Source organism: Nomia melanderi, chromosome 14, assembly GCF_051020985.1.
Source record: "Nomia melanderi isolate GNS246 chromosome 14, iyNomMela1, whole genome shotgun sequence".
NCBI classification, from domain to species: domain Eukaryota; kingdom Metazoa; phylum Arthropoda; class Insecta; order Hymenoptera; family Halictidae; genus Nomia; species Nomia melanderi.
In genome coordinates, this window is record NC_135012.1 from 2,915,648 (window position 1) to 2,938,876 (window position 23,229).

The 23,229-nt window shown below is 40.8% G+C and overlaps 1 protein-coding gene across 2 annotated transcripts in view; it reads right to left on the reverse strand.

The window, feature by feature from the left end:
• Positions 1 to 23,229, reverse strand: part of LOC116427051 (uncharacterized) — a 71,411-nt gene that overhangs the window by 42,639 nt on the left and 5,543 nt on the right. For both annotated transcript variants that reach the window (XM_031976933.2, XM_031976934.2), the window contains exon 2: positions 19,761 to 20,007. In XM_031976933.2, the coding sequence (XP_031832793.1) occupies positions 19,761 to 19,997 (237 nt within the window). In that variant the 5' untranslated portion in view covers positions 19,998 to 20,007. The remainder of the gene's footprint in view (positions 1 to 19,760; positions 20,008 to 23,229) is intronic.

A 23,229-nucleotide genomic window follows, 5' to 3' on the forward strand; every position in this document is an offset into this window, starting at 1 on the left:
ATTTCGATCCCGTGTCGGTGCCGGTGCATTGTCCCCGCCGGAAATAGGAAACGAAACACGAAATGTCCGACACTCCCGAGCCTTCTGCTTGACTCCGCTTATCGATTCCCCTTTGTTCCAGCCCGTTCGGATTATTATGAACACGTCAGAGCCCTAAACGTCCCTTTTCAACCCCCTCGAGGTCGCGGTGCGCCGTCTATTCTCGGCGAAAGTACGCCGGCTAACTTTTTTCGTTGATCCGAGACACGTTGCGCGTCCGACGATGCTTTTTCCAGAAAGAATCTGTTAAAGAGGCACGACTCAAGACGAATTAACACTAGGAAAATAAAAGATCGAAAGGATGTTACAGCATTTTTCATTTTCACTAGAGATACCATAGAAATTAGTTGCAGTTGCTGATAAATTACAAAACCATCTGGAGTGCTAAGGGTTAACACTAAAATTAGCAGTTCAATTAAGTTTCTAAAATTCTTCCATTAACACTAGGTTTACGGAACGCGTCAAATTGACGTATATTGGATTTTAGAAATATTATTTTGTAAATGTTTACGCCGATTTTGATTGATGCGATCACACTGACATGTACCCCAATTACCTACTATCAAATCTCCAGTTTCCACAATCTAAATAAACGAGCATCAATTCTTTTAGGAATAATAGAATGAAGTGTCCAATAAATGCCCGTAAACCTAGAGTTAAATGAGCGCAAGTTGTCGCGACAACAGAATACCGTAAGATTTCTCGACAGTCGCGTCGCTCGTGCAAGTCGAACGCATCGCCGAGTCAGTTTTCGGTTAAAAATCTATATAACGCGGCGCTCGTCTGTGCATGCATGGTATTTTATGCGTGCGAAGGGGTGTTCCCGGAGAAGGTCGCGACAAAGGGGAGTACGACCCTTTTCATCCACGTTCGCGTTCGTTTCCTGGCGTGCGGCACGCCATTGGGGGAGAGAATGGAGAGTCGAATCGTCTGGGGCATTTTAAAAGACAAAAACAGGGGAAAGAATCAACTGTCTGCGTGTTGTGTCTGCGTTTTAAACACGACGCTTACTTAAACATTGAAAACTGAAATTTCGAGACATAGGAATCGTACGACAGCTTCTCACTCTAATAATCATTTCGTACCTTCTACTAATATTATGAAATTTTAGTACGAGCCTATGGAACTCTCCATTTTCTAAACAATGCATTTCTTTCTAACTCGCGAAGATCCACAGTTCAACGATAAAGACTACGCAACAGGAATATATTCCAAAAACCCTATTAACACTAGGTTTACGGAACGCGTCAATTTGACGCAGATTGAATTTTATAAACATTATTTGGTAAATGTTTCAATCGGTTTTCGTTGATCCAATTACACGAATATGAATCCTGATTGTCTATTTCTACATCCACAATTTCCAAAATCTAAATGAACGAATATCAACTTCCCCAGGAATAATAGAATAAACTGCACAATAAATGCCCGTAAACCTAGTGTTAATCCTGCAGAATAGGACCTCTCCATTTTCCAAACAATGTATTTCTTTCAAACCCGCGAAGATCCACAATTCAACGATCAAGACTACGCAGCAGGAATATATTCCACAAACCCTATTAATCCTGCAGACTAAGAACTCTCTATTTTCTAAACAATGCATTTCTTTCAAGCTTGCGAAGATCCACAGTTCAACGATCAAGACTCTACGCTGCAAGAATATATTTCGCAAACCCTATTAATTCTGCAGAATAGGAACCCTCCATTTTCCAAACAATGCATTTCTTTCAACCTCGCGAAGATCCACAATTCAACGATCAAGACTACGCAGCAGGAATATATTCCACAAACCCTATTAATCCTGCAGACTAGGAACTCTCCAGAATTCACTGCAACCAGTGAACAGGTAACCCAGAGGTCCCGGGAGCTGTAACAAGTCCCCAAAGGCCGAAGCGTGCTCGCTGCTTCTAAATGTTCGCCTCCAGCGGAATCCGATCCTCTTTATCACCGACGGAGCCCAGTAAATTCGACGATAAGTCCGCTCGGGAGGGACGTAACGTACCTGTAGGACTCGCGAAGATGCCGCCGACTGGATAACAACAAGGAAAACGGGGACTAAAGAGTCCAGGGGTGGGCTACGCGAGCGAGTGCCCGCGCGTGATGAAGGATCGCGTCATTTGCGGAGGGCGTTAATGAGGCGTTAATGCCTCGAGCGTCACTCGCGAGCCGCGCGCGAGTTTTTTTTCCTCCGAGGAAATAATCACGTGACGTCACTGGGACCGCATTCGACGTCTCGCGCGTCGTTCCCGGGAACGAGGGGTTGCGGCAGATATTTCGCGTATTGTGAATCGAAAAGATAATGGTGCTTTGAATTCCGTTGTGTTCGCTCGATCTAGATCTTCCAATGTTCCGTTGAAAACAACAGTGAAATACTGATTCACAGATGGAATGTTAACTCTTTGACCGGAGGTGTCGAGTTTGCGAGAAAATTTGACGTAGACAACGAGCGGGACGAAATTCACAGAAGTGAAGTCACAAGACGTCTCTCTTGCAAAATTCTCAATTATGTCTTACACATTGACAATCTTGCTGCATTGCGCCTATTAGATTGTTTTGTAATGTATCACCCTATACAGAATGATTGACAAACAAAATTGGTGTACATATCAGCGTAAAATAGGTGAAAAAATTCATCGCGCGAGACATTGCCAAATCTCTGAATTCATTAGCGCAAGTGGTTAACGCTTGAACTGAATGGCTTAAATTGGACCACTCCGGAATTTTTATTGTTAAAATAATTCTCATTTTTATAAGAAGTTTATAAGTTTTAGTGTTGATTGTAAATAGTACAATAGCAGCGAGGAAAATAATGAAATGATTTTTGCTGATGTATACGAGGCATTGGAGCCAGTAAGTAATTAGAAGAATAAAGGAAAATTCTGTGATTGAAAGAGTCGGTGCACACGGGTTCAATAGATTCGATGTTTACCGCAGGAAGTGATATTCCATTGAAGAGCCGGATAACAGATCTCAGTCCGGAATTTCAGTAAACCGGCGTTTAAAAATACCGCAAGAGAGGAATGGAAATGTTCCCGTGAAAAACCCGTTGAACGCCGAATGATCGATACAGTGATTTCGCATTTAGTGCAGGTTCGATAGGAAAAACCGAGTGGGCCAGCGCTTTTTGCGCCCGCTGCACATATATTTATATGCCAGCTGGTACATGGTCGCGCCGCGTATCTGAAACTTTCAAACTGCCGGCGAGATTTAAATTGGGATCGTTGTCGAAGGACGACGTACTGGAATATATGATGCCGGGTATTTACGGGAGTCGTCTGGTCTTGAACATACCGGGTGTCTCGATCGATTCCGGCGTTAAATCATTCGACGAGCTTCGAAACCGAGTGCCAAACTTTTTTATACCTGGAACTTCATCGCCCATCATTCTTCCCTTTAAATCAGAGAAAATCGTAATCTAAATGCATCAGCCTAAATATCAGGTTACCGTAGAAGCCTCCTATATATATAGAAACTTCGATATAGAGAAAAATGCGAAGAAGTCGATCTCATAAACACGTTCCTTCTTAACCTGCACGCTATAAATCCATCGAAGCCGCAGTCCAATTACCGCTAATTACTATTATCGTTTCACGAGAACGTTGCCAAGTATTCTGCGCACGGCGGATTGAAGACAATGCTTTGCCGAAGGAGTGTACCGTTTTGAAAGGGATCGGAGTCACGCAGACCGAGAAAACCGGCAGCGGCGGTCCATTGATGGACGCGCGGCATCACTGACCGTACGCAAAAGCCACGCTCCGGCCGTTCATTCTGCCCGGAGAGAACCTCATTAAGCATGAAGATGGCCCCCGAAGTATCACGGCCATTCTATTTTTGCCGCATTCTGCAGTTTGTCTAGAATCTCGCCCCCAGGTAATTAAGCCCTTTGTTCCGCGACCGTTCCCCGACGCCCCATTCCTCCGGCCGCCATCCTTTCCATTCCGCCTCTGCCCCCGTTTCGGTTGCGCCGAGGAGCCATCAAACACAGAAATTAAATTCGCCCCGGTTGAATTTCAATTCCGAACGCGCGGGGGACGCCGTTCACCCGGACTGTCAGCGCTTCCTCGCGGAAGCCTCGATTCCATCGGCGATAATTCCTCGACGCGCGCGCTTCCAGCGAGACGACACTGTTTGCGCTCGCGTATCGAGACATCGGGGCGTCCATATCCTCCGGATGTTTCGAAATAACTTTGACACTCTAAAAGCTTCGCTGAGTAAACTAAGTATGCATTTTTCGACGTTCGTTTCGATTAACTCACTGTCCTTCAACGTCAGACTCGTGGAAATTTTGAAGAATTCGAGGAGGAATTATCGGGGATAAATATTAATCCTATTGGAATAAAATTGAATGTTATCTTTCTGTTATTAAGCCTTTGCGGTCCGAAGTGCTCTTGGTTTCTCACTTTGAGGTTCGACGTTAGTTCATTCAATTACAGCTTAATATGACGCTTTATTTATTTATTCAAGAATATCTGGGAGTTATTGAAATGTTACTTTTAAATGGTACAATTATGATATAAATGAATATAGAAAAAATTGTTGTTAAGGGTTAATAATTATACTTTGGAGCAGACGTAGAATATTCGTGGAATCTTCTTTTCTAGTATATTATTAACGACAAAGTAGTCGCATCGATCATTGAGAAATAAATCATAGGGTTAAAGTCTCAAGTGTATAGTTCAATTCAAATGAAATTGAATCGTTGTCAAATTGAGTTTCAATTAATTTGAAATACTATTATTTAGTAACGTTTCGATGAAAGAGAATGATCTTCAATTCGTTTCATTAAAAGTACTCGCGATGTAATCAACAAAATCAAATGAGTAAACTGTAATTACTGTCGTGTACATTCCTCAATGATTTGTATCTGTATGTACACATTTGATCGTAAAATACGAAGACGTTTCAAAAGGACCATTAAAACACGCAGCATTTTCAGGACGATTTACCATCCGCGAGAAAGATTGTTCCGCGTTCGAGTTTTTTTTCCGCTTCTCTTCTCGATCATTTGCTAGGAGCCCGAGCCGATTCCGTGGGCTCCATTCTTGCCGGTTTCGTTCCATTACTGGAAATTATACGCGCTACAGTTTCATCCACCCCCGCGACAGGCCGAGCAGACAATAGCAACAGATCCACTAGCGCGCCGCTGATACGCGAGGGAGAGAAGAGCTTAACGGCGGCCATTAATGGCGACGCCGTGAGAGGCGCATCCCACGGAAACACCGAATTATGCCCTCCAGCCGGAACGAACCTCCATTGTGCGACGCGTTCCGCTTTATCGGGCCGATTCTCGGGTTTCACTTAAAATCTTCACCGCAGAACTCCTATTTTTACATTCTGCCGCGAAAACTACCCTCTCCCTCGCACGCGGCGACGGGGAAACGAAGGATATCAGTAAAAGTTGCAACTCTTAGCGAGCATTGTTTCAAAGTGTTTCAAACTAAGATATTCTTCTATTGCAGAATGAAATATGTATTGAATACAGATGCTACTATATTGCAAATACCTATGTATATTAAAAGTTGCACACTGAAATCACTTAAAATGCATTCGAAACTCAAATGCCTTGAGATTCTTGTAAGCAATTGAAATTTAACATTTTGGTATTGTTGTATAAAATGTGTATTGAGTATATTATTATATTGTACCAATATTAAATATTGCACTTTGAAATTAACGTGAATGTACGTAGTTCTTTGGATTTTTCTTTAAAATTCAAATGTTTAGAACGATCAGTTGAAAGGTTGCTTTGAATCGATTAATGGCTGTTTCAAATGGATTTATGCGGTATGGAATATTCGTAAATGTTTCTGGCCACAATAAAATCCCCGTACGAAGGCGTGGAGGGTGCTCGAGGGTTGCGTAACGGAAACTGTTAAAGAGAATCCACGGTTACGCAAGGAGCGTGGGAATATTTGTTGCGACCACGTTCGAAACGAGCAAGGCTTTCAACCTAATAATCCGATTTCGTGGGCGTCGTCGTAAGCGGTCCGCGATTGTTTTCATACACGTGGAAACTGTATAACGAACTTCCCTCTTCTTCCGGCGGCCGTGATTAGAAACGGAGATTATCCGAAAGAGAGCGCGACCTACAATTAACGCGCGGATTAACTCTTTTGATCTTCGAACGTTTATTCTGCGTTCGTTTCGTACGTTTCACGCTGAAACTACCGGATAGGTCACATTGACGCACTTCAGAATCTTTGTTTTACAAGTAATTAACCCTTTGCACTCGGGAGGTGACTCTCAGTCACCACTTGGTTTGCCGCAGTAAAATTAGAAAATTTAATATTTAATATTGAACTATGTATAATGCATCGGTGCGCGAAATATTGGAATAAAAAAACTTTGTTTCTCAATTTACCTGTGATTTCTCTTTGAATTCATTTAAGAAAAAACCATCGTCTTTGTCTAGTTCGAAAATGTTAAGTATTGCTAACGAAATACTTCTGAGTGCAAAGGGTTCAGCTTTGATCCTACAAAATGTAAATTTTGACAAGTATTAAATTAATAACTTGAGAGATATTAATTTTTTATCTTACAAAAGTCTGATATTTCACGTTGAACTTTGTATGATGTCTCGATGCGTGAAATATTGGGATAAACTAGCTTTGTTGCTCAATGTATTTGTGATTTCCCTTAGAGTTAATAAATAATGCTGCCTAATGCGCTGACATTCAGCTACATGAGCATGCAATAATAATGCAATTCAATCAAACGATTTAATATCATATTCTCTCCATTTTGTGTATTTTGCTCTACGAAATCGTGCGGCATTCAACGTGTTAAATTGCGAAGACGTCTTTGCTAATGATTTTCAATGAAATTTCGCATAGATACAAGACTAAGAGGTCCTTTGAATCTCAAGAAACGTGTTGTTCTAATTTTTATAAACAGTTTTAAATCAGTCGTTCTAATTTCTCGGTAGTTTTAGTGTTAACGATCGTTGAACGAGAAAAATTCTCGATCGCAGATCGATATTTGCGGTTTATTGAAGAACGTCCGCGATCTAATTATGTACCATAACTTCCTTTCATTATAAGAAAGTTCATCGGTGTAGCGCGATCCTTAGACGAATATGTTCCTTTCAACGAAATTAGGTCGAGCATTTAATTGATTAAATATGAAACGGTTCCATTCTTCCCTCGAAAATGGAAATTCTTTGGCTGCTTTTGTCGAGACTCACTCGATTTAAATATTCAAACGGCCGACTGAATGTTTCCGCGGTTGCGAGGTAGCTGCGGAGTATTCAACGGTCGCGTGGACCCGGAATAATGGCATTTTGATGACCGTCGCGAACCGCAACGATGACTGAACTACCCTTATCGTTTCCGCTACGCCGGCGGAACGCGAAGATAAACGAATATCTGTCGCAGCTACGTTTGTTTACTTTTGAAATTACTTCTATGTCCGAACGGATTCCCCAGAGCACCTAGAAATTGAAGAATTAACCCCAGTGATAATTGGACCCAGAAAATACACCATCTTCTACTAAAGTTCGTCTTACAAGAATAACACCCAGATTAACTAAAGAAGAAAACTAATCTTGCCACTTGAATCATTCTTTAACAATAAATTGTTTAATACAATTGACCCTTTGCGGACGAATGTCGGCATTTCGAGATGAAATTTTCATATTTGGAATGCTAAGTCACAAAGGGGTGATTTAATTATTCGAATAGCAAGAAGTCAGTACGTATCCTTTTTTCAATTATATAAGCGATATATAATTTAGCTTCATCTGCTAAACATTTTCTGTACTTCAAGGGATCTTCGTCCGCAAAGGGTTAATATGCAATTCCTATAAAAATTGTAACACTATTTTCAGTTTCTTCAGACGTTCATTACAATACTCAAGTGAAACTCTTAATTGTCAAACTCATTTCAATTGCTCCATGCTCTTAATCCACCAATAACTACGAAACTACAACACTGGAACCAATCATTTTATCTAATGCCATAGTTCTAGTATTTAATTACCGATTAGATTGTCCAATCATCGAATTTCATCTTCCTCAAGTTGCCTTCGCACTTTCGTTCGAAGGAATCTCATTTTCTAGATCAGAAACGCATGCATATTTCTCGACGACCAATCACGCTACACAAAACGCACCGGTATCGACCGATTATAGAGATAATCTTCAGACCTATGTCTCTGGAAAGTGGACAATCCTCGATCTTGAAATTTCGTCTTCCTCAAGTTGCCTTCGCACTTTCGTTCGAAGGAATCTCATTTTCTAGACCAGAAACGCATGCATATTTCTCGACGACCAATCACGCCACACGAAACGCACCGGTATCGACCGATTATAGAGATAATCTTCGCAGAACTATGTCTCTGGAAAGTGGACAAGCCTCGTGTAATACAACGAACGCGGGAAGCTTCATCGATCGGCATTTCTAAGGTCTGCGCATTATGGGGGTTCATGCGGTAGAACTAATGATATTATCAACCCTTATTGCCGTGCTGGATTCGGGGTCGTTGGCCAGCCGGGCGACCGGCGTTGTTGTATTTCCCGATCCACTTCGTTCCTTCTAATTAAGCCCGCTCCTCATTCAGGAATATTAAAACAAACACGCGCTAAATACGGCGCGAGAACCGCGCGTATATCGGGTTACGTCGGTTCATTGTTATAAAAGGAGTTCATCGTCCATGTGCTGTCTATTGCGGAGGGCGAAGTCGTGAACTTTTGTGTCTCGAACTAATTTAATTAGGTCCGCCGCGAGCAACGTGTAGCGACGCAATTAACGTTCCGATATCACCGTGAGTTCGTGTTTCTTTCGTTCATGACTTTATATTCGGATTTGAATGATCAAACGTTGACACTAGAACTACCGTACCAGTCAAAATAACTGGTTTCCATTTTTTTGTTTAGCAATTATTGATATCTTCGAAGCATTGAATATTCGAAATGATTTTGAAAATAAATAGTTTCGTTTCAGTACTATAATGAATGTCTGAAGAAACTGAAAATAATTTATTGTTACAATTTTTATAGGAATTGCATATTAATCGTATTAAATGCTCGGTAGTTCTAGTGTTAACCCTAATCGGACCACGATGTCACTTCGAGTCACATTTGAACTTTTTACTGAAATTTTTTGATTATTTCATATTGCAAAGGTTTTTTTGAGCTTTTAACATTTGGGCCCTATAAACAAGAACAATAACATTTTAATCGTTCCTTTTATTCTCATCACTGAGAGTCTCATCTTGCTATGATTCGTTATAAAAACACGTGGTATTAGAGTTAATATAGATTAATCAGAGAAGTAGGAAACTTGCACCTTCTTTCCTATTCTATGTAAATTTCAGTGATTTCTCAATAGATTGCTCAATCGCTGCGTAGGACGAATATACTCGTCTTTGATTTTATGCATATAAATGATTATGTATGATAATATATGTGCTTTTACCAAGAAACAACAGAACTTTGGTAAACAATACCACTCAAAATATAAATGGCAATGGGAATAGCTTCATGTAATATAGGCTTGACAGCGAATGGGTTAATTATATCTTTCGACGTAATTTTTCATAATTTCCTGGAGGAAATGAATCTTTCGTTCGGATTTGAATAATCAAACATTAATTATACCTTTCGACGTAATCTTTCATAGTTTCATGGAAGAAATGACTTCCATTAGTGGCACGTCCAAGAAGATGGAAGAAATCAATCTTCCATTTATCAAATAGAGACGTTTCAAAGGTTAACGTGATCCCATTGAGTGTTCGGGTCACAATCAAGTCACATGCTATCGAAGTTTCAGTATCCATCGAATAAAAACTTCTCTGTTTTCTGGGATAGGGTTTCGGGAATGGAACAGTGCTCAGGCAGATCACGTCGGTGGTCGTTGACGTGACCGGGAACGCAAGCCGTAAGGAAGAATAATTTTCCAGGGGAAATCAAACTTACGGGAAGCCTTCTTGCTTGAGCCTGGAGGACGAGATCTAACTCGAAAGGGTGGAATCAGCCCTAAAAACACGGAGTCTCGTAACTAAGCAATCTGTCCAACTAGGAACTACACTCATAAAACTGTGAAACAATTTTTCAACCCTTTGAGACTTGAATTTCAATTACTCCTGAATCTTAACCCTTAGCACTCTACGTGATTTTCTAATCTACCAGTAACTTCGAGACATTTTTATAGCTCTCGTGATATTGTGACATTTCTTAGATTATTTGTTTGTTCTTAGGAAATGATTTGCGTGTGCAGCAAAGGTAATCATAGGGCAGTTTCTTCACTTTTGATCGTCGAAATTAATAATATAAGTGGTATACTGTAGTAGAGCCTACAGAGTGCAAAGTCTTAATACACATTCTTTCATCACTGAAATTTGAAGTACCGAGTAAATATACAAACTGATGTTGTCACTGTAAACTTGATCAACACGTTTTCAATTGAGTAGTTTACATTTACAATGCACCATAATTAATCAGATATAACATACGTTTAAAGTATCATAATTACCAGAGCTGAGAAGCTTCTAATCTACAGTTTCCCTGAGGTTAAAACGTCCGTTCGTGCGAGGGGGTCGAAAGATCATTGATATTTCACGAAGAACGAAAAATACCAACTGACGCTGTTAATGTAAACTTGATCAACACGTTTTCAATTGAGTAGTTTACATTTACAATGCACCATAATTAATCAGATATAACATACGTTTAAAGTATCATAATTACCAGAGCTGAGAAGCTTCTAATCTACAGTTTCCCTGAGGTTAAAACGTCCGTTCGTGCGAGGGGGTCGAAAGATCATTGATATTTCGCGGAGAACGAAAAGCACGACTCCGAGAATTCTCTCGAGCGGTCGATGAATCTCGTTTGTTTCCCTAGACCGGCGGTATTCGAGGTAGGCCAGACGAACCGCGTTTAAGGTTCACGTACGCCGGGCAATCGCGATCTTAACGCGGGGTTGGCGTGCACCTTATCTACCGCGACGTCTAGGCAACGTTAAGTAACGAAGTCCTTCGGGTACGAGCGAGAGAGGCTCGAGTTTACAGCCGGGTTCTGGCCGACTCCCTTTTCCCGCGCACGTGCCGCTGCTACGCCCAAGGTTGGATCAACGAATTCACCGCAAGGAAAAAATTACAACAGGAAAGAAACAGAAATTAACGGCTGATGAAATTATACTCCGTGCTCGTGTGGAGCGCGCCACTTGATGTTTAATCAACCCTCGAGCGTTGTTCAGATCAACTTCCACTGACGTGACTATTCATCATCCGCGGGCTGGGCGGAATGAAGCGTTGCGAATCGTTTTCTATGAAACCACAGCAATGCCTTCTTTTCTAATTAAATGAGATGAACGCGATGGTCATTCGATATCAATTCTTTTCCGCTATTGTACCTTGTTCTCGTATTCAATCGGGATCGAAAATTTTGCGAAGTACTATACCTAAGTGTTGAGAAATCTATTTCAAACCTTTGACAATTGATTTAGATCAAATTTAATTGAGATCTATTCTGGATTTTGCGAAATACTATACCCAAGTGCTGAGAAATCTATTTCAAACTTTCGAAATTTGATTTAGATCACATTTGATTGAGATCTATTTCTAATGTTGCATCTTATTCCCAGGTTTTTTCAGGAACTCGTTAATCTCCGCTAAGTACTCTGCTGAATTTAATCACGACCGGTTCAGCTGAACTCGCCACACCTATCAGCTCCCAGGAACAAGGCCGAATATCCTGATACCTGGAGACGCGATTCTCGCGAGCGTTTACTCGCACGCGAGAACGTTTATTAAAATTTCTCGAAAGCCGGAAGTCCGCGGGACCCGTTCACCGTATCCCCGATGATCTAACGATTCGCTGCAGTCATTAATGAACCCCGTCTCGGTTTGTTATTAAGGTCGCGATCGACTGGGTAGCTACGATAACGTCGAAAAATTCCAAGGCTTCGCTTGTCGTTTAACGGCACGCGACACGTTGGCGCGCGCTGGTCCACGTTCCCGATTCCGACGATCGAGCTTTGCGATCGGGACAAGCCCCGCCAGAATATAATTCCTGGGCGTGGCGGCTCCTGGAAATGATCGTTTGAACGACGACACCCGGTGACGGATCCGATGCACGAGTCTCGGATGGAAATTTGAATTTCAACGATGGAGATCTATCGAGTGATTGATCCGCGATTCATTTGGCACTTTCGATTATTAAACCGTAGAAAATATTCGAATTTAAAATTGAGGAGGACTAAAAGTTACCAAATCAAATGATTTCCATTAGGGTAGTGAACGTTCCAATTAGTATAATTATTTTATATTTCGAGAGCTAAGTCGCAGACAAATGATTTAATTGGGCAAACAGTAAGAGATCGGTACATACTTTCTTTTTTTATTGTTTAAGCAATTGATATATGATTTAGCTTCATTTGCTGAGGACTTTATATATTACAAAGAATCCAAAGAAATTCCAAAGAAAAGGGTTAACCCTTTGCACACGAGAGGCGACTCTCAGGTGCGAGACGATTCGATACAGTAAAATTATAAATTTTTCTATTTACCATTTAACTTTGAATACTGCATCAATACGTGAAATACTGAAATAAAATAGCTTTGTTCCTTAATTTATGTGTGATTTCTTGATAAATTCATTTTAAAGAATCTTGTCTACGTATAATTGGAAAGTATTGAATATTTCAAGCGAAAAACATTAACAAAGAGTTAATAATTATACTGGACTAATTGGAATGTTTGCTACTTATGTAATTAAAATGATTTAATCTGCTGATTTTTGACTGATAATTTCAAGTGTTGTACTTTGAGTTTTAATAGAGTGTGGTACATTATACTGATAAAGTGTTAACTAGACAAAAGGATTTTAATGGTAATTAAAATATTATCTTCATGCGACGACAGGAACAATTGATCTGTGACAAAGTGAAATCTAACCTTTCCGCCAGGTAGCTGCCAAAGGATGCAATTTGAGGGTTCGACAAAGCAGATCAAAGGAGCAGAATCATAGAACAGAATCACCCTCGACGGTAATGTTGATTGAGCTTAAATTAGTGGCTCTTTGAAATGATTGCTGATCCATAACGCTGGGTGACGAACCAGGTAAATGGATTCCAATTAAGGTTAGAGTATTGTCACCAGAAATTTGCTTCTGTTGGATAGGTCATGAAGCATCCGCGTAGAGAGCTTGACGTAAAGAGTTGCTTAGCATAATGAATACACTAACAGACATAACTAAATACTCATTATAAAACAGAATACTATACAGAGAAACAGTAACATTCAAAAATACTATAAACCAATCAAGATGAAGAAGGTATAAACTGAAATAAAATCTCTTAATTCCCATTTGATACGCTTATTCCAATCTTTACAGTATAAACTTCTAACTCTAACTCCAATTACAATGATAAAGAACAATCAACTCAAAAATCAATGTCCTCTCCAACAACCCCTCCCAAATGCTCAAAATAAAGGTTCGCGACTGTCACAGTCTCTACTTTACAGACTCTCCAAGGTAGTCAATGAGTATCTCCATTTAAGGATCCCATTTTACGAATTTCCATTTGACTTACTCCAATCAGTACAGTATAAACTTCTAACCCTAACTCCAATCTCAATGATAAAGAATAATCAACTCAAAAATCAATTTCCAACAATCCCTCCTTCACGACTGCCACAGACCTTACTTTACTGACTCTCCGAGGTAGTCGATGAGTATCTCCATCTAAGAATCTTATTTGATTCATTCCAATCTTCACATTATAAACTTCTAACTCTAACTCCAATCACAACGAAAAAGAATAATCAACTCAAAAATCAATTTCCAACAATCCCTCCCAAACATCCAAAACAAACGTTCACCACTCTCAAACACATAGTCCTTACTCTACAGACTCATCGAGGTGGTCGATAAGTACCTCCATCTAAGAATCCTATTTTACGAGGATGTTTAAGTAAAAGTACCTAAGAGGAATTCCTCCGATCCTCCGGCAGCAGCCGGGCGCAATCGAGCAAAGAAGACCCCATTTCCGGATCCTCTAAATCATTCGAATAACGACTGACCGAAATCGAATTCGTGGCGGATGGCGATCGAATAGCGAGCACCGCGGCGATATTCCTATCATATCCCTGTGTACAATCAGCGACAGGAGGTCCTGGCCACCGTAAATCAGAGGGGCGAGACAACGGCTAAATGGGATCCGTGGGATTCCAGTTGGCGGGACGCGAATGTTGGCCATACTAACTGCACCAACAATCCCGGTCATCCGCGACCGGCGGCCATGAATACTGCTCCTTGGCAGGCATCCTGACAGCGACGGCGACTCTCCTTTTTTCCTTTCCTCTTTCATCCCCCGCGGAGCCAAATCTGCCGGTGACCCATTCAACGCTGCTCAAGGTGACCCCGCGGACACTGTAATTTCTTCTGCTGCTGTACTAAAGTGTATCAATCCGAACGAACGTGATTTAGGCAACGAAGACGAGATTTGAATTTCTGACTTCGTTCCTTGAAGTCTGCTTGAGAATGCAGGGGTTGAGGAGCTGGATTCCAATGGGGGTTGGAAGGATTCGATTAACACACTATCGGCGGGTCGGGTATTAATACCTTTTATGCAGAACGTAAGCTAAGTGTTAGTAAAACACTTACCAATGCTTGTATTTTTTAATTTATTAATTTATTAATTTTTAAGAAAAAAAAAACTAACTTTCGCCCGCTATACGTGTGAGTCAAGCTCATGATGTTACCCGCCGATAGTGTGTTAAAAGTACTTAGGATTCCTATGGTTGTCCATCGTTTGTACTCAAGTTTGAATTTGTGTATAGAAAAGGGTTGAACTCTTTGAGGCAATTTTAACCCTTTGCACTCGAGAGGTGAGTCACCACTTGATTTGATACAGCAGAACAATAAAATTGAATATTTAGTATTTTAAGTGAACTTTGTATTGCTATAGGAAATATTGAAATAAAATTACTTTGTCGCTTGATTTATCCGTGAATTATTTAGTTTCAAGCAGTGTCGTCTGTATCTTGTTGAAAAGTGTTAAATATTTCCAGTGAAAAACTTTCGAGTGCAAAGGGTTAACCCTTTGAACTCTGTAGGCTCCAATATTGCACCAGTTATAATATCAAATATTTTAACGAATCAAAGAAACTCCCCTAAAATTATTCGATTTTCCACACATCGAAATTTTCTACTGAGAAGGAAAATAAAAGATCGAAAGAATGTTACAGCATTTTTCATTTTCACTAGAGATACCATAGAAATTAGTCGCAGTTGGTGATAAATTACAAAATCATCTGGACTGCTAAGGGTTAACACTAAAATTAGCAGTTCAATTGAGTTTCTAAAATTCTTCTATTAACACTAGGTTTACGGAACGCGTGAAATTGACGCATATTGGATTTTAGAAATATTATTTTGTAAATGTTTACGCCGATTTTGATTGATGCGATCACACTGACATGTACCCCAATTACCTACTATCAAATCTCCAGCTTCCACAATCTAAATAAATGATCATCAATTCTTTTAGGAATAATAGAATGAACTGTACAATAAATGCCCGTAAACCTAGTGTTAAAACTCTAAGGTTGCATTTATCGAGACTTTATACCCCATAAAAAAGTTAGTAAAGGATGGGTCGGTTTTGAACCCGCCTAACCTCAAAGAGTTAAGCATGAAGTATCCTGTGAATTGGAATTGTGCAATTGTTTGGCATGTCTGAGGTAAAGACGTCGGACTCGAAGGATACAAGGATGCTCTTACTTCTTTGGTCGAGGAGCAAGAGGATTTTAGACCGAATGCAAAGCGATTCTTACGGTTCTTTGAATAATTTAACGCTGTAACTTCGATCATGAGATCCGAAACGACGTTGCAAATTGGACAGAGGTACAGTGGATACGTCGCGGACGATCGATTGTTCCTTATTTCCCCCGACGGAACGGGCCGATATTGAATTTCTTCGGCATCGATATACGATTCGAGGGGGCCGGAGTGTCTCGCTAATGGGTACCCGGTCTAAGTCAGCTGCTACATCGTCCTGGGCCACGGAAATCAATAGGCATTCAGAGTTTCTGCACATAAATCTTCGGCGCCGCGAGATACGCCCGCGGAAGATGTTCCCGGTTGGTCGTTAAAGTAATTCCGGTTTAAAGAACGGGCTCAATTATCTCTTGACATTATCAAGGATCCCGTTCGGTCAATCTTTGTTCACTTCCTGATTCCGACTAGTACTTAATAAGCATTCGGAATCAGTCTTCTCATTTAGATATGGATCTCGACGAAGCCTGAGTATGCTTTGTCTCGATCTTTCGAATGGAATAATTTCGACAACCGGTTCGTTCCGCAAATAAATCATTCAGGTATGAATTTAGCTAATTTATTCAATTAACTCTCGACATTATTCGAAACCTGTGCGATCTATAATTGATTCCTGCGATTATACCGACGTCTAAATATTGCAGAACCATGAGAAGCGTTTCAAATTTCATTGTGCAATATTTTTAGCTCACTAACACTAACTCGTTTTTATATAAAACTTACCTGTGCAACTTCGCTAATTACCACAGTATTGAAAAAATATAAAATTTAATTCGAATTGATTATCTATTTAAAATATATTACATAACAATATGATATCCGAGTTTTTCTATGTATAGTGATATAAGTTGACCTCAGTGAAAATTGCCATCACAATTCAGTTTTCTGAAAATTAACACGTAATGTGTTCACCCTTTGCACTCGAGAGGTGACTCCCAGTCGCCATTCGATTTGACGCAAAAATTAGAAAATTTAATATTTAATATTGAACTACGTATAATGCATCAGTGCGCGAAATATCAGGATAAAAAAGCTTTGTTTCTCAATTTACCAGTGATTTCTCTTCGAATTCATTTAAAAAATCCCATCGTCTTTGTCTAGTTAGGAAATGTTACTTAGGCGACCTGGAAAGAACTATAACTACAACTTTCTCCATTATCTTCAATTATACTCCTTCAATTAATTTAAAAACTATGTTTCGTAAAAACAAGAACCGTATTCGATGAATTGCAAATAATCCCACGTCAAGACTTACTAAATAACAAAAGAAAAGATAAACAGAGTAAAAAGCAATACGTTGCTAAATGAAAAGTGGGAGATCTCCCTATTCGGCTGGCCAAGTATTAAATATTGCTAACAAAATACTTCCGAGTGCAAAGGGTTAACATACTCGGATCATAATTCCGTCGCTCTACTTTCTGTCGCGCTTCGAAATCGTTAAGTACGGAAGAATGTCCCCGAAGATAAATAGTAATGAATGCGCAAGCTGTGTTTCAAGACGCGATATAACCAGGGACCTCCGATGGAAGGAGGACACTCGATAAGGGGATGTATGGGGAGAGTAATAAATGGTTTTAGCTTTTAGGGGGATGACGCAGTGTCTTTCCAGTGAACGGTGATCGCGTTAACCCCGGGTAATTGAACCCTTCATCCCTCTCCTTCACGCCCGGGTCATTCTAGTCTCTCGCCTTTCCTCATCCTTCCGCGCGTATCCCCCTGAATACGTATCTGAAGACTCATCCTAGCTATCGTCCCTAGATAATCGCAGTCATCGCTGCATCTGAGGCGCTCGCGAGCACCGATCCGACGATCCATCCCTCGTTCAGCGAGCACAAAGGGACGCCAACCAAAACAGCCGCTAATTAAACATCTTAACCCACCCTTTTCGGCCTGGTTATTTCGACACCACCCCCAGAAACCCTTGTACTCGTCGTTAACCACCGAATCGTTATGCACTTTGGCCTCGTTCAACTTTTTAAGCAACAGGTCCACGGAAAGGATTCACCTTTCAATTCCGCTATTTCTTCTATACTCTATAATTCACAAATCTATTCGAAAGGTTTAATTTCAGTATCCTGCTTCTCTTTCTATCCAGATAGAGACCAACATAGGACAAGAACTATGGTATTAGAAAAAATGATTGGTTCCAGTGTTGTTGTTTCGTAGTTATTGGTGTCTTCAGAGCAGAGAACAATCGAAATGAGTTTGACAATTAAGAGTGTCACTTGAGTATTGCAATGAACGTCTGAAGTAATTGAAAGTAGTGTTACAATTTTTATAGAAATTACATATTAACCCTTTGCGGACGGAGATTCTGTAAGATATACGAAACCTTCAGATGAAGCTGAATTACTTGTCAATTGCTTAATTAGCCCTCTGTGGGCCGAATTTTATTTCGTGATTATAACAAAACTGATGCAGTATGACATTAATAAATATCAACATATGAACAGAAATTATCAGTGTATTCAATAGTTTTAATAATTTTATTCAAACGAATGTATCTTGTAGCTTTGAAGTTACAATGACGTTGAACGTAAACTCCTGAGTATACGAAAGTTTAAGTTGATCAACTATTTCATGGCATTCGTCAGTTTTCAATAAAAAATTAAATCAATCAATTTAACCCAGTATATTGATGTGTGTTAACAGAGGGTTAATATAAAAAAAGAAAACTGCGTACTGATATCTTGCTGTGAGTAATCAAATCATTCGTCCACGATGTAGTTTTTTAACCCTCAGTCGAGCGCAACTGATCTAACAGGCACACTCAATGTTTGTTGTTTTGTCCTACCAAAACGAATGCTCGTTACCGCTCGGTCGCCTCAGTAGCTTTTTGTTTTTACATTCTGCAGCGACCTATAATGCACAGTACGCATTTGAACATTGTGTGTGCGAGTCACAGCACTTTGTGTCTCTTAGGTACATTGCGCCCGATTGCAGTAGAATCTAAAAATGTAGAAGAGAATAAAGAGGAAACTTTGGAAACGCCTAGCAAGAGGAGAAGGTGCATTACATGCACTACGGATAGCGACGTCGCTTATCAGGATACGAGTGCAGCAAGTGTAAACGTGCATTATGTATGGAACATGCTACTGTTTATTGTAATAAATGTTCAGAAATTGTTTTCGCCAATGTCGTAGAGCAAATGGAATAATAAACATGTTTTTATTCGAGTAAAAAGTTTGTTTTTGTAAAACTGGCCTATTACGCACAATGCGGATCCTGTTCTTACTCACATTGCGCCTGAGGGTTAAATACGAAACTTTCATCTGAAATGTAGACATTCGTCCGTAAAGAGTTAACACTAGGTTTACAGGCATTTATTGTACAGTTTATTCTATTGTTCCTGGGGAAGTTGATATTCGTTCATTTAGATTTTGGAAATTGTAGATGTAGAAACAGACAATCAGGAATCATATTCGTGTAATTGGATCAACGAAAACCGATCGAAACATTTACCAAATAATGTTCATAAAATTCAATCTGCGTCAAACTGACGCGTTCCGTAAACGTAGTGTTAAACTGATTTGAGGTTGCTCGAAACTACAAAGAGAGAAACGATCCCTCTGCATCGAGTCAACAATTTGATTCCCTCCTGAATACAAGAGAAACTTCGCTAGTGTTGAATGAAGACAAGAGGATCCAATCAAGCGGAGAAAAAAGTTTCGGTTTCTTATGAAATTATAATGAATCCCGATGTGGGGGCTGCATTTAGAGGAAATATCGAATTGATCTGCTCTTAAATATAGTCCGGCCGCAAGGGCACAACAGGTGGGACAAGCAAGATCGCCGGAGGTATCGTAGTCCCTCTTCCCGGCGCCAAGCAGCGCAAACAGGACTGTTCCGTAAGATTCTAGCGAGGAGGAGCCGTGAATTCGCGCAGAGACAGGGTTCAGAGGCCGGCGGCGGCGCCTTTGGCTATTGAAGTTCTGGGTTACTCACGATTTTGTGATGAAGATGCTGGAGCTCCCTCTCGGTCACCCTTCTGCGGGACAGCTCGCGCTGCTCCCGCCTATACTGGCTGTACTTGTAGAAGAGGTACATGCCAGGAAGCGCCAACACGACCAGAGGCTTCATCAGGCCGGCCCTTCCGCTGGGGCCGCGGACCCGCGGCTCTGGCGGCTCGTCCAGGTCCTCCAGTTGACCCGCGGCCTCGGCCACTGCTGGTACAGCTGGCATCTTCGATCACCTACAACGGGAAATACACGCGAATGTAATCTTAGTCCCGGGGAAGCTGGGTGTTGCGGCATAACAGAACGCAGAAAAGGTTTTCTTGCCGAACGGATGCTCTAGCCCAGGTAAGCAAATATCGGAGGAAAACCTTACTTTCCGAACGGAATCACGGGGATTTCCATGCTCCTCATATCTTTGTCTGCGGACAAAGATGTGGGATGAAGCGGGTGAACAAGAGTCACTTCACGTTCCTTCCGCGTACTTTTTAAGTGTTGATTGATAAATAAGTGTTACTGTTGAATAGTGTCAGTCATTTCAGACCCTACTCCCACACTGGGGTAGTTGTATCAGCGTTACTGCGCTGTGAAGTGTGATACAGTGAAGTTAGAAAGTATTAACCTCTTGCACTCGGAAGTTTTTCACTAGAAATATTTCAAGATTTCCTAATGGGATAAAGACAATGTTTTATGAAACTAACTCGAAGAGAAATCACACGTACATCGAGGAACGAAGCTATTTTATTTCAATATTTCTCAAATTGATGCATCATACAGGGTGTAATATTAAATAACAAGTTTCATAGTTTTACTGTATGGAATCAAATGGTGAATGAGAGGTGACTGTCAGTTACCATTTGATTTGATATAACAAAATTACAAAGTGTTATATGTGATATTATGTTTTGTGTAATGCATCATATAAATAGCTTTGTTTCTTAATTTATGTATGTTTTCTCATTAGTGCGTTTCAAATAGTTTGTCAAATATTTCTAGTAAAAAGCTTCCGAGTGCAAAAGGTTGACACTAAAACAGACGGATCAGAATGACGGTCCTGAACTTCTGTTATAATTATTAGATAGATAACAGATGTTTCTCTGAGCAGTTATTAATGGAATTGATTTAGTATTAGGCAAATTGAATTGTAGATCAATGAAATTCTCGATGGATACACTCTTGGGGTTATTATAGAGGAATTTTGGAAATGTCAGATTAACTGCTCTGTTTTAGTGTTAACCTTTGCACTCAGAAGTTTCTCACTAGAGGAACTCATAGGAGTTTTATTCCTATGTTTCACGTATCAAGGCATCATAAAAAGTTCAACATTAAATATCGGATTTTATAATTTTACCACGTCAAGTCAAATAGTGACTAAGAGTCGCCTTCTGAGTGCAAAGTGTTAATATTATTCATCGACTAAGTTGATGGTAGGATCCTATTCTAATAGAATGAATTGTACAAGACACTGTGATACAGAGAAGTTAGATTAAAAGTATTAATATTATTCATCGACTAAGTTGATGGTAGGATCCTATTCTAGTAGAATGAATTGTACAAGACACTGTGATACAGAGAAGTTAGATTAAAAGTATTAATATTATTCATCGACTAACTTGATGGTAGGATCCTATTCTAATAGAATGGACTGTAGAAGTTTAAGTAAAAGGAATTACTGATGAATCGAAAATCTGTTCGTATTTTGTGTAGATTGTTTAAATAACATCACCCGTCTGTAGTTGCGTAGAAGTCGAAGGTTCGTTTAGTTTAATGCAGGTATTCCATGTGTTAGTGTCACGAAGATACACAGTACGCGGCTGTTCACGTAAATCCCGCGTATTGAATTATTCATTCTTCAGAAGAACCATGGAAGACCCACTCAATGCAGATTAATTAATGACACCGTGTACGATTCTTGTCGCAGTCAGACAATGGTCTATACCGGCACAATGCGCTTCATTCTGGATATTGAAACGGCACGGTTACACTTCCTATTACCCGGCACGCGTCTGACATAGAAACGCAGCCTCGTAATGGATCATTTGTCCCTGGCAATTAATCAACCACGACCTGATGAACGTACGACACCTCGTACCGGAATGTATGAACTCTGAATACTATCTCTCCACAGAAAATCCCAATCATCTACACGTTATTCACTTAAATTCACCAACTAAAAAAAACCTATCAATCATAAGTAACGCGAGCGTTCTAAATTACTCTTCCACCTATTTCCAGCATCCAATTTCCTTTCTACCATAATCTCACATTCAACGATCAATTTAAGTTCCGTCCAACGGAAAAACTCCCTGAGACAACGTCCACGAGCGTACCTCCGATCTATCAATCACAGAATCCCGTCGTTCCCCCCCTCATCGATACAGCGAATCGACGCTCGGCTACAGTCGCCAGCTTTCCCAGGTGTCCTCGAGCGCGAGACGAGCGCGATACAGAGACGTTGAAAAGCGTGGGCAACCGTTCTGCCCGTTCGCGCGTGCAATTCCCCGTTTTCTGATAGAGTTCAGGTGAACGAGGCGAATTTTAGGTCACCGGTCGGACGGCTCTATCGGCTATTGGATTTCCATCGAATCGTTCTCCCCTTTTTTTCTTCGTGTTCCTTACAATTTTCCCACCGTCCTCCCTCCTCGCCGCCTGTGTTTCCTTTCTCTCTCGTCGATATTTATAATCCTCGTTAACGTCGACCGTGGAAACGTCCGCGACGAAATGGCTTTCCGTTGCAGATGACACACTCGGCGGCCGCGACGGTATCACTTCGTTCGTTCGTTCGGGAAAGAGAGAGAGAGAGACGGAGCTTTTACCCGCTCGCCAATTATTCCCCGGGATATTTCTGCGCGAGCTCCGCCGACCATAAATGAGAGACGAGGGATCCTTCCGGGCGAAACGAGCACGGAACCGCTCCGGCGACCCGTCCGGTGACAAATGTACCCCGGGAACATCGCATTTAGCTGATGAGCACCGGTATCAATGGAGAAGGATAGCCCCGACGCGATGCGACGCGACGCGGCGCGGTGTCTCTGCATCGGACGCTGCGGAATTATCTTCTATCTTGCTCGCGGTTCCGCAGCGACATTCGTTATCGGAATATTCATCCGTAATCTTCGTTTTTATCCTGCCACCGGTGCCTTTGTTTCTTTTCCCCTCGGACGACGGGGACCGGGGGGATTGGCGGATAAAGATATCGCGTGGATCCCGGGAATCTTTTTTGAGGAACGTTGAATACGTTCGGTTGAAGGATTTTCGCTTCCGAATCTTCGATCCGGGGATTTGTATTTGAACGTCTACCTGCTTCCGAGTGTTCCTGGTGATTCGAGGAAGTTTGTCTTTTAATCCCTTGGCGTACTATTTTCGTCACTAAGCTCATGTATTTTACTATCGACAATTTGGAAGAAATGCAACAGAATTGTCCATTCTTCAAGTAGAAACTTTATTTGAAGATGATATTG